The following is a 13,199-nucleotide window of genomic DNA, read 5'->3' as shown; positions in this document are numbered from 1 at the left end:
GAAATGCAAGTTGTTTGTTTGTTGTGTGTAAAAACTGTGTGTGTGTGTGTGTGTGTGTGTGGCCCCATTTACACCAATATGTTTTAGTTTTAAAATGCATAATATTTGTTACGGTTGCACCATCCATCCACACTAAACCTCTGGAGTGTTTTGGAAACGCCGAATAGGCCGTTTTGGTTTTAGAATGCTGCTGCTGCTCTGTGTCAGTGTGGATGGGGAAACGGAAACATCTAAAAACAGAAGCGTGGCTGCAGACATTCACTTATCTGATTGGAGCTTTTCCTCAATATCAAATGCACAAAGTTCTTCATCCTTTCCTTAAGTTCAGACTTTGCAAGTTTGACATTGAAAACAAACACCCGAGGACACATTGGGATGTGGTGGAACGGGAGATTGGCATCATGGATGTGCAGCCGACAAATCTGCAGCAACTGTGTGATGCTATCATGACAATATGGAGCAAAATCCCTCAGGAATATTTCCAGTATCTTGCCAAATCTTCGCCATGAAGGATTAAGACAGTTCTGAGAGCATAAGGGGTCCAACCCGGTACTAGTAAGGTGTACCTAATAAAGTGGCCAGTGTGTGTATGTATGTATGTATATATATATATATGTATATATATATATATATATATATATATATATATATATATATATATATATACACACGTATACACACACACACACACACACACATATATATATATATATATATATATATATATATATATATATATATATATATATATATATATATATATAATATATATATGTATGGTTTAGCTCATAGTGTGTGTATATGTGTATATATATATATATATTTCACAGGACATTTATTGCCAAACTACTAAAAGCAGCAGCATAGTTCACCTCAGATCTGGAAAATAAAATAACTTGCAGACGCTTTGAAAATAAAAGTCAAACTCAGTGCAAATCAACAGCATCAGTCACTCAGTAGCTGATGTACTTGTAATAATGTGGAATACTGCAGGTGTAATGTGGATTTAGACGATTACCCTTACCATTTCATTAGAAGTGCAGTGCCGGCTACTTAAATGTTTCTGTCGTGTTTTGTCGTGCAGACAAACAAATTGCTTTGTCGATAAAATCTTGTGGCATCACATGTAGTTAGGACACGGTGTAAAGGCTCCAACACACCGGGACGCTTTTCGTTTGTTTATCGTTAGCGTTTTACGAGACGTTTATCCGTATTCAAACCCAAGCGCTTTTCACTGGCGTCAAGCTGAAGAGTATGCAAAATCACTCTTTGACGATAGATGGCGCTACACAACTTTAAGCTTCCGACACCCGCTTATAACACAGAAGAAGAGGAGAGGAAGTTCACACGCTTGTTGTTAAAGTTACTGGTGACTCGAACAAGCATGGATGGTTCAAGCAGCAGCTCCAGCTTTAGCGATGAAGAAATGATTATTGTTCAGCAGAGCAATAAGCAGCTCTACGTTCATGTCGTCTTCAATGTGCGCTTGAGCGCCTCCAAGTGCTGTTTACTGTAACTTCAGCAGCTCCGTGCACGTGAACAATAGTGCCAATCTGATTGGTGGAGAAGGTTTTAACGTGGCGCGTCAAAACAAACGAGCATGAGGCGTTTTTTTTTTTTAAATGACGCTTTTGCGCCTGGGGTTTTGCGAGTTGGTGTGCACGATCACATTGACGCCCTTTATTTAGTCACGAGGCGTTAAACGTCGACGGAAAACGCAAGCAAAAAACGTCTCAGTGTGCATGGGCCTTAATACTCTGGTAAAAGTGTAAAAATACAGTGTAATACTCTCTTTACATGTTCATAAACAGGCTGCACATGATCTCACCCCGAGGTAAAGGTTATTGCTTACCGAATCCGAAATTTTTGTTCGTAATTTTCACATGTTAAGAAATAAACTCGATTTCGTATTGACACACTGCCTCCAAAACTCTTGTCTGTCATACGACTATCAAATCTGGTTTGACTCCTGTTTTTCGCATCTGAACAAGTGTGTTGAGAGGTGTTTCGACAGTTTAGAGCCACCGTACAAGCTAAAGGCAAAATACAAGATGGCGTCACTTCAGCCACAGATCACGTCATAACAAACACACTGCAGAAAATAAGCCAGAATGTGGCGGACAGCTTGATTCAGTGACTGGCGCACTTCATCCCTGTCAACGCGGATATATCAACACGGCCACTATCTATTACGCCTCATTCACAGGAGGCGTCAGCGTCAATGTTTACCATACACTTTAAATGGGAGACGTCAAGCGTTGTCGAACAGAATTGTGGATTCGCTGGCGCAGATTCAAGCGGGGATTTTTCAACTTTTCAAGCTCCAACTGAAGCGTCAGCCAATTAAATCGCTTTATGCAAATACCCCAGCTCAGACAGTAGCGGATTGTGGAATAATTTCATTGGCTGCTATGATGATCGCATCAGCCCCAACTTCAGACACGCCCTCAGTCAAGCGCAGACGCATCATGTGTTATAATGACTGTTCAGGATTTTACAAATATACATCAAATATATCAACATTTCACTCATTTCCTGAAATACACTTTGTATTTGTGGATAATCCAGAGCAGCTTTTCAATAACAAAGAGCATAGAATCAGCAAGAGGCGACACTCTAGTGCAATTCGGGAAACAGCCACTAGATGGCGCAGCAGCCATTTAACAGGAAAACTCCAATAGAACAACAGCATAATACAAATCTGTGAAATAAACTATTGAAAGTGCTGATGATTGTGATAGAAAGTGTTGTATTGTCGTCTTTCAGGTTGTATCTCAGCTTTAATGCGCCTTTTAAATAAATAAATGAAAAACAAAGCAGCTGCTCGCCATCTCAGAATGAGATCCAATGAACGGCTGATCGCTTTCACTCCAAAATGGCGGGATCCGGGGCTGTTGCTGGGCGCTGCTGTTTGAGGCAATGCTCTATTGAGTGTTGTCTCTTGGTCATTCTAAGCTCTTTATCGATAACGAGCTGAACTCTCCTAGTTTTGGATGAACAAAATATATAGCCAATTCCTCTTTCCACTCTTAAGAAGAGCGAGGAGAACACCGCATCGCTGACTTGTTTTGTTTCATAATGGCGTACTTAATATGGACTCAGTGTGCAAGGTTTGTGTACGTGAAGTTTTCAGATACGAGATACTCCAGAGAAAGCCAGTGTCGTGTGGTCGCTCAGGGTTAATGGTGTGAACATAAGTCTCAGTCTGTGTATTATGAGCATTAATCTCATGTCAAGTCTCTGTGAACGCTGCTGTTCTGGATTGTTCACTCACTCTGGAGGATTGGAGCAGTTTTCAGTCTTCATCTGTGCACAAGTAGTGTGTTATTTCTCCTCAGCAGCCTGTGTGCAGAAACAGCAAACAGAATAGTTACTTCAACGCCGCTATCGTCTGATTAAACTGATGTGAAATGCAGTTTTGCATAGCTTATGGCTCCGTATAGTAAATGCTGCTCCATCTGAAAGCATGTGTTTTAGATTTACTAGAACCGGCCCTATTTTGAGTGCATAATTAATAAAAAAGTTATGTTTGCGCACATCTAAAGTTTAAATACACTACCTGATGAAAGTCTTGTCGTCGATCTCAGTTGTAAGAGCAACAATAACTTGAAAAGAGTCAGAAGTCTATTTTTCCTCTGAATCATCACCAATACTGCAGAAGACCTACTGGAACCAGCATGGACCAAGATTCCCACAGAAATCAGTCAAGTTTGGTGAAGGAGAAATCATGGTTTGGGGTTACATTCAGTATGGGGGCGTGCGAGAGATCTGCAACATCAACAGCCTGAGGTATCAAGACATCTGTGCTGCCCATTACATTACAAACCACAGGAGAGGGACAATTCTCCAGCAGGATAGCGCTCCTCATACTTCAGCCTCCACATCAAAGCTCCTGAAAGCAAAGAAGGTCAAGCTGCTCCAGGATTGGCCAGCCCAGTCACCAGACATGAACATTATTGAGCATGTCTGGGGTAAGATGAAGGAGGAGGCGTTGAAGATGAACACAAAGAGTCTTGATGAACTCTGGGAGTCCTGCTGAAGGCTTTCTTCTTCATTCCAGATGACTTTATTAATCAGTGATGTGAGTCATGTCAGAGATGTATGGATGCAGTCCTCCAAGCTCATGATGGAGTCAGACACAATATTCATTCTGTCTCCACTGCAGCAGGACTTTATATTCTATACTGGACATTATTTCTGTTCAGTGATGAGACTTTAGTCTAAGCAGAGTCAGACCGCACTGTCCTAATCAAATCATTCATAATCAAGACATGATCATATTTTATTATGGTCAAATAAGCGTCATCTAGAGGCCTTTACCTTTCATATAAGCCACTTCTGACACCAAATCATCAACTAGAAGTCCAGTAAGTACTTACTGTTGCTAAAACTTGGATAGGCGACAAGACTTTTGTCAGGTAGTGTAGTTTATTTGCTACACACTGAACTGTAGTGTATTTGTATCAGGGTTGCTAATTATATGTATATCCATGCACAGAAATATTTTACTCCTCCATGTTGATGTATTCTACCAGTGATTAATATAATGCAGTTTACCTGAAGGTTTAAAGGCTATCAGCTGAACCACCTGAAACAACACACACACACACACACTACATTTAGTGGCTTTAACTACTACACACAGGCATTTAATCCACACGCAGGGATTTAAAAAGGCAGAACAAACTGAAACACATCTAATTGCAATTATAGTAATTTTTAAATTATTGTTAATAATTAGGGTGTCACGGTGGCGCAGTGGGTAGCATGATGGCCTCACATCAAGAAGGTCAGAGGTTCGAGTCCCGGCTGGGTCAGTTGGCATTTCTATGTGGAGTTTGCATGTTCTCCCCATGTTGGTGTGGGTTTCCTCCGGGTGCTCCGGTTTCTCCCACAGTCCAAACACATGCGCTATAGAATAAACTAAATTGGCTGTAGTGCATGAGTGTGTGTTTGATTGAGTGTGTATGGGTGTTTCCTCGAGATTAAGCCAACTAAAAGTGAATGAATTAATTATCTAGCCTATTTAAGGAACAACTCACTTAATTTTTTACTTATTATTTCCTAAAACAAAATATTTTTTACTCATATAAATAATAATTATTTCAATAAATAATTGATTTCAATATTTGCAGGTGTTTGACTAGAACTGCTTTAAGACTAGCATTCTCTGCGGTGCGTATAGTAGGCGGGGCTTATGTTTTTCTAAGGGTCCATTGATTGGATGGGTGTGGTCTGCTATTGGTGACTGACAGGCTAATATTTCAGTGAAAAATGTAAAGCTTAATGCAGGGTTTTCCCACCTGACTCCTGCTGGCTGCTTTTAATGGAAAGCTCACGATGCTGTCCTCTTTAAAACGCTCTGCCGGAAGAAAAGAAGTGACATACAGTTGAAGACAGCATTATTCGCTCTTCTGTATACTTTCCCCCCAATTTCTGTTTAATGGAAAAAAACTTATTTCAGCACATTTCTAATCATAATAGTTTTAATAATTCATCTAACTCATAACTGATTTATTTTCTCTTTGTCATGATGACAGCACATAATATTAGACTAGATATTCTTCAAGACACTAGTGTTCAGCTTAAAGTGACATGTAAAGGCTTCACTAGGGTAATTAGGGTAAAGTTAGGGTAATTAGGCAAGTCATTGTATAACAGTGGTTTGTTCTGGAGACAATCCAACACTAATATTGCTGAAGGGGCGAATAATATTGACCTTAACATGGCTTTAAAACAATTAAAAACTGCTTTTATTCTAGCCGAAATAAAACAAATCAGACTTTCACCAGAAGAACAAATATTAGAGGAAACACTGTGAAAAATTGCTGAATCTGTTCAACATCATTTGGGAAATATTTGGAAATTGTTCTTCAACTGTGGATGTTAAACACCTCAGCGTGACCCTGATTTACTTTTCACACACCATTCTTGTACCCGAGTGAACCTCCGCCGCTGCAGGAGCTCATGGGAGTCGAACTCTCGCTGCTGTCCCGACTGGAGTGCGTCTGCAGACTGTGCACCCATGATGCTCTGGGGGATTTCTGAGAGGGTAAAAAGCTGATTGGCTGAGAGCAGTTCTGCAGGAGGAAACGACATCACACGTCAGTGCAGTAACACTCAGTATGCTTACATGGACAGCAATGACCTTAATCTGAATAAGACAATAATATGATGATGAAGGTGTTTACATGAGTTGCTTTTTGAATGTTACTTACATGACCCCATTTTACATCTTATAGTACAGTTCGATTAGCGTTATCACTTCTAAAATATCATAACTAAGCAAATGACACTTAATAACAGTTGTCATAAGCATGCATAAAATCTCATTCTTAAAAAGGTTTCATGTCTTAAAGGGTACAAAAAGGGGAAAATCTACTTTTCCAGCTGTTTGGACAGACATGTGATTAGATTAAGTGTATAGATCATCATATTGGGGTGATTATAAACACACCCAGTCATTTTTTTTTTCAATTTAACATCGTAACGTTGGACCAATTGGAGCGGTTTTGAGACTGACTGCAACTTGACGTAGTCAAGTCCACCAATATTGACTGATAGGCGCACATTACTATATCCTCAGTTTGTTGCATCACGTTCGCCATTTTCAGAGTGTGAATCAAAGCGATGTCACCATAGGAGCATCCTTGCTCTATTTTAGGATGTAAGGCTCATTGGGCTCAACACAAGAGCCTTCATCGTCTTCCTGCAAATGAGCAACAAAGATTTTACATTTGCAACATATCGAGATTCAGGGCAGTAAAAACAGCAGATCCACTGCGAGTCTTTCAGCACTCTCTCCGGCTGGCGGATCAACATTCACCACATGATCGCTCTCATCGGCATCAGTGTTTGTATCTTTAGGTGGGTTTGCAAACATGTGTATTTTCATTGCCTCTTCCTTAAACTTCAGCCGTTTGCATTTCCCATGGTCACAGAAGCTCCCGGTCATCTCAACTAGTGCAGCTGGAAAGTGAGCGCGTTGCCTCTCGTGCACGTCCCTCCATTGGAAATAAGGAACTTGCCTTAGTTTTACCCTCAGTCAAAGTTAATCCAGTGTGCGTGGTTATTAGTAGAACCATCTGGAATCTGCGCGATTTTTAGGCCATCATTAATTCTGTTTATTTACTTGAGTAAATGTGTAAATCTTTATTTATTCAGATTTTTATTAATTTCAGAAATATTTTTGACTAATGTGAAAATATTCATCTGATTTACGTACAATGCAGTTTGTACAGTAATATGTTCTGTCTTTTACTAGATTTATTATATGACAAAATTTGCTTTATTAACCAAATAAAGTTAATCTAATTGCATTTGCATTTTAAAGATTAAATAAAAGTTAAAAATATATAATTTTTTATTTCATATATTAAGGTTTTAGTTATGATACTCCAAAAATAATTCCGTAAAAATCCACACATTTTTACCAAAATTCTCTACAGAAATAGCAAAAAAACATCTGCAGATTCTGTCTGGTCTTAATTATTAGTCTCTGTGTAAAAGCTCGCAACTTTAAACTAGAACCTAAAGTTTATTGATAAACTTTGATGTTGGCTTGAGAAAGCCAACGTGACTGCGCTAGGACTAGGAATGGCAGTTGGCAGGAAGCACGGTGGCGGTTGCTAAGTGGTTGCTAGGCAGTTGCTAAAACAATTATGGCATTGTTAGGTGGTTGCTAAGCAGTTGCTAAATGGCAATGTTCGTGTACATGTTTGATCAAATGCTAATACTTAGTAGGCATTTCTAGCATATGTTATTGCATTTAGATAATCATTCATAGCATGTAGCTAATCGTTATTAGCACTTGGCTTCCATTATCATTGTTACCATGCATAGTACACAGGAAGTCCCATTTGCTAGCATGAGTCAAACAAGCCAATGCCCAGGTCCCTACGATGTTCTGATGTAGAGATATTGCTGTTTTTAAATGGTTGCTAGGTTATACTGTTTTATTGCTATGGGGACATTTGACAGGTTGGTGATGATACATCAAAGCTTATTGGCAATATGAGTGATCTTAATCAACCCCGATGTTTCTATGACAGTCTTTATGAGTGTCAAAAACTGGACTTGAACATTATGTATTCCTGGTGTTGGGTTGTGGCTGGAAGGGCACTCGCTGTGTAAAACAAATGCTGGATAAGTTGGCGGTTCATTCCGTTGTGGCGACCCCTGATTAATAAAGGGACTAAGGTAATGAACATTATGTAAAAATGGCTTGCCGTATTTTTTTGAAAATACAATGCTTAATAAGTGTGAAAGTGATAAATGCAAAAATGGCTTGCCATATCAGTAAAAATATGGAGTTTAAGTCAAAAATGGCTTGCCATATTTTGAGAAAAATAATGCTTAAAATTTATTATTGGAAAACTATAAGTCTGATAAACCTTAAAGATATAGCAACAAAATCTACCGCATCTAAATACAGCTTTTGGCCAAATTTGGGGCTTGTATAATTTTTCTATATGCCCGGATTATAAAAATTTTATATTTAACATTTTTTATTAAAAAAACAATAAGTCTTATAGGCATGAGGAGATATAGCAACAATCTTGAATGCAGAAGGCACATTTTGACCACATTTGGGCCTTGTGGCATGAACGGCCTAGGAGGAGATACGTTTGTTTTCAAGGACAGAGTAGTATAACAGTATGCTGGCTTTCTCAAGCCAACTCTAGCACACAGTTGGCATCACTTTGTTTAGCTGCCGCAGTTTTTTCCGTGCAGAAACACTGTGTTGAAAAGCCTTGATTAATTAACCGTGACGAATTAAAGCGCGGTTATTAGTGAAACCGGTTATTCATTGCATCCCTATACGGATGACCCATGCATCGTTACATAGCGGCTGTAAAACTATACAAAAAAAAATAATCACAAATGATTTTATATCTACCACTCATTCATCAAACATGTTCTGTCACATTAGGAATACTGATTCCTTAACAGTTGTCTCTGCTTGGTCTGTGTCCGAGTTGTACATGTACGGTTGAATGCTGCTCCTCTCACTCATGTTGCTTCTCTCTCTGTTTCCACACACAAAGCGGGTGAGCTCTTGGCTCCGCCCCCTCGTTAAGTTGGGCGGGAAGTCGAAACAAATTTTCATGTGAAGCAACACGCCCCCAACGACACACTTTAAACACATTATAATAAGATATCTGAATTGTGTTTGAACTGAAGCTAAACTGGCGCACTTAGAACAACCACAACATTATGATTACATCTTAAAAAGGGGGTAAAATAGGTGTCCTATAAGAACAAGTAGAGATACCGATTTCGGCTCAAACCATGTAGAAACACTCTGATCTCTTATGCACCTGATACTTTATCTAAACTCCATCGTACAAGGACTCAATAATGAAAGCGATGTTCACTATAAATGTTCCACAATCATGTTGCCCTGCTTGCTTTAACCTTAACTCCCTCTTTTGCACAATATTCACCTTTAATAGCTCTCTTGCACAATATCCTGCACAGCATTGTTCATACTCATCTAAAAGTACTTGTAGAGCCTGTCTCATGTGTATAGCTAAGTATCTTATAGTATGCATTAGTTATGCAGAGGTGTTGCGTTTGTATTTATGATTAATTTATGTAGCACTGTTGTCCTGCGAGACACGATATTTCGCTCCTCTGTATGTCCACACATGCAGGGGAATGACAATAAAGCTCGACTTGACTTGATGCAATGACTTAAGTCAATACTTAACTTTAATATGTTACAGCTTTGCACATTCTCCTCCTAAATGTTTTCATAGATTTCAGCACATTTATGAATGAGACCCCAGAAGTGTCCAATCAGGAAACAGAACTCTTACTGTAAATGACAGAGCTTTCCTCTTCTCCTGAATCCTCCTGATAGCGTTGCGCACCTGCGTTATCACAAACATATACTGCATGACATTTACATTGGAAATCATACAAGTATAAAGCTCTGAGATGTTAACATCGCTGTATCCTTTAAAGCATGCATTCAAAGTAAACTTATTATCATCACAATTTTAGTATATACAATATCTGTACCGCATAAATTAAATGTATTTTCTGTGGGAAGCATTCGTGTGTTGCATGCACAGGTTATTCAAATTTTGACCAATCTGATGGGGCTTTAGTATCTTTATTCCCGCCTCCCCAGTAGGTGCTTTTCTGCTATTGGCTGGAGCAGAGCTGAAAATAAACACTAATGGCAGGAGTCGAGTTGTGAAAACAGAACAGGCAATCAGAGTATCTGCTGACAGTATCAGTCAGTCATAGTGTTAAAAAGTCTAAAGAGAGTTGCAGATCGGACGTAAACGATCCCTTTTAAGGGTTAACAGAAGTCCTTTTTAGGCGAGAGCATCTCATTTCACCGCATTCGCTTCAGCCTTTGTGAACTTTAAAGGGAAGTGTGCGTACTTTGAAGGATGCAGCCTGTGAATTGAGACACAGCCAAAGTTCATACCTCGCTGTTGTAAACGGCATACACCAGAAAGATATACAGGCCCTACAGTGAGAAGAGTTGCATGATTAGTGAACAACGTGAACACTTACACAATTATACGATTATTTTAAGATGCTGTTGATTCATAAAGGTGTTTAAGGGTCATTGTAATGTAATGTAAACAAACAAACACATGAATAGTTTTGAACACTGTTGGTTTAAAAACATTTTGGGACAATTTTCCACCATAAACTATGGAGTCAATCTAATCATTTATACTTGCAGAATAAAAGAAAGTTTTGCAAACATAATGTATTGAAATCAATAAATAAATAAATGCAAATCTCAAAAGAATCGCAAAGCAAAAAATAATTTGAGAAATAAAAATTTATTTTGCTGACAAAAATAAAGAACTGCAAAGGGAAAATTAAGAAATAAAAATGAAATTTGCAAACAAAAAAAGAACTGCACATAAAAATCAAGCAGAGCATGAAAAAACTCAAATATTTGCAATAAAAAAAAAAAACGTAACATATTTGCTGAATTTTATAAGTCTATAAGATTTAGTTGAGTAATTCAAGATAAAACAGGGAAAACTCAAAGTGTAAAATTAATAAATAATAACCTTAACAAATGAAATGGCTTTGGACTGAGCCAAAATACAAACATAACTAATCACCTGCTCTTTATTGATAAACATCATTTATATTAAAACACACTCACTGCAAAAAATGCTTTTCTTACTTAGATTTTTTTTGTCTTGTTTTTGGTCCAAATATCTAAAAGTTCCTAAATCAAGAAGCATTTTCTAGACAAGCAAAACATGTTGTCTTGTTTTAAGAAATAATGAGTCAAAATGAAGTGAGTTTTTCCTTAAATTAAGCAAAATAATCTTATCACAAATGAAAAAACAAGATTATTTTCCCTGCCCCATTGGCAGATTATTTAGCTTAATTTAAAGAAAAACTCACTTCATTTTGGCATATTATTTCTTAAAACAAGACAATATGTTTTGCTCGTCTAGAAAATGCTTCTTGATTTAAGAATTTGTAGATATTTGGACTAGAAACAAGAGAGAAAAGTAAGAAAAGCATTTTTGCAGTGCTGCAGCTCTTGTATTATAATATAATATGATAAAGCAGGGAAAACAAGTCTAAAAGTTATTAAATAGCAACCTTAACAAATTAAAACACTTTGTTTTCTGTGCCAAAATCCAAAAAAAAAAAAAAAATAACTCATAGGCTGCATTTAAACTGCAGATCTTAATGCTTAATTCTGATTTTGTGACTGTATCTTGATTTTTTTAATGACCTGTTTACATCATTTTTTAAAAGTGACTTGTGTCCGATTATCTGCATTTACACAGCACACGGCAGTGACCAGGAATTTAAAAAAAAAAAAAAAAAGAGCAGGCGCTGACTAACAGCTGATAAATAAAGAGTGCTCTTTTCTCTATTCCTCTATGTGATCTGTTTGCAGCTTTTGACAAGCTGTTTCACGCTAGTTTATAACAGAAATATTCTCATTTGGTCATCTTCTTTTGTTATATAGGCTTTTTTAAACCTTTAGGCATCTTAATGTAATGTCCATGGTGTGATTTATGCACTAGTTTTATATTAGTTTACATTGGTTAAGTGGCACACATTGAGCTCTCTCTCGCTCCCGTTAACATGCTTAAATACCTGTGCTATATCACACTGTTTAAGTCCTCGTGTATGAGATTTAAGGTTTGGGACTTTGCTGAAATCTGTTCTGAAATGAAAGTGTCAGGCTTGACATCATTTGCTATGGTTTTTAATGATGCACGACTCGCATTGACTGGTGAAAATCCAATCTCCGTGTTTACACTGCAGACACGAGAACACAGATCTAATCATATCGGATATATTTCCACATATGAACAAGGCCTGAATCTGATTTGAGTAAATCGGAATCCATGTGATGTGTTCCTGCTTACACGTACATGTGCCATATCCCATCTGTGCCACATGGGAGAAACAATCGGACTTGAGTCACTTGAACAGTGCAGTGTAAATGCAGACATAATACAAGAGCTACAGTGTGTTTTCATTTGAATTATATACATAAACAAATTGCAAGTAATAATATATCATGACAAACCAGGAAAAAACAAGTCTAAATCTGATTAAATAATAACCTTAACTCATTAAAAGACTGAAAAAAAATACAAAAAAACATAACAATAATTATTTGCTATTTATTTTTAAACATTATTCATATTGAAACACACTGTAGCTCTTGTATTATAATAAATTATGATTCAACAAGAAAAAAAATGAGTCTAAAAGTCATTAAATAATACCTATAATAAATTAAATAGTTTTGTTTGAGCCAAAACACCAAAATAACTCAGTACTTGCTATTTACTTCTAAATATAATTCATACTGAAACACAGTGTAGCTCTTGCATTATAAAACACTCGTGACAGAAGAGATTTCCAGCGATGATGGAGCTGCTCAAGCGTCTCTATCTGCCTGCTGCTGCTTTTATCTGTTTCCCAGACGCTCACAGTAAATCTACATTAACAAGCTCAGGGAGGAACTCCACTCTCATTTATTACAGCGGCGCAGGAAGAAAAAGACAGAAACACAACTACATGAAGTTCATTTGTAATGTGTTGACGGATCCGAGCCTTTCATAACAAGTAGGAGTTACAGCTGCCCGGATACAGGGGGGAAAAAAAAAATCAGAAACAGGTCAATATTAAGGGGATGGTTCACACAAAAGTGAACATTTACTCACTATTTATTCACC

General features: G+C 37.6%; 1 protein-coding gene across 10 annotated transcripts in view; it reads right to left on the bottom strand.

The window, feature by feature from the left end:
• Positions 1-1,521: 1,521 nt before the first annotated feature.
• The window catches only part of adgrd2 (adhesion G protein-coupled receptor D2), a 118,974-nt gene continuing 107,296 nt past the window's right edge, over positions 1,522-13,199 (bottom strand). For 9 of the 10 annotated variants that reach the window (XM_073911283.1, XM_073911277.1, XM_073911281.1 and 6 more), the window contains 6 exons: positions 10,445-10,486; positions 9,822-9,875; positions 5,927-6,080; positions 5,304-5,362; positions 4,558-4,588; positions 1,522-3,342 (listed from right to left, as the gene is read on the bottom strand). In XM_073911283.1, coding sequence (XP_073767384.1) covers positions 3,335-3,342; positions 4,558-4,588; positions 5,304-5,362; positions 5,927-6,080; positions 9,822-9,875; positions 10,445-10,486 — 348 coding nt within the window. In that variant the 3' untranslated portion in view covers positions 1,522-3,334. The remainder of the gene's footprint in view (positions 3,343-4,557; positions 4,589-5,303; positions 5,363-5,926; positions 6,081-9,821; positions 9,876-10,444; positions 10,487-13,199) is intronic. The other variant, XM_073911284.1, reaches the window with a different exon arrangement.

This window comes from Danio rerio, chromosome 8 (genome assembly GCF_049306965.1).
Source record: "Danio rerio strain Tuebingen ecotype United States chromosome 8, GRCz12tu, whole genome shotgun sequence".
Classification (NCBI taxonomy): domain Eukaryota; kingdom Metazoa; phylum Chordata; class Actinopteri; order Cypriniformes; family Danionidae; genus Danio; species Danio rerio.
Note: the sequence above shows the minus strand (reverse complement) of the source record. Positions and strands in the feature narration are given on the sequence as shown.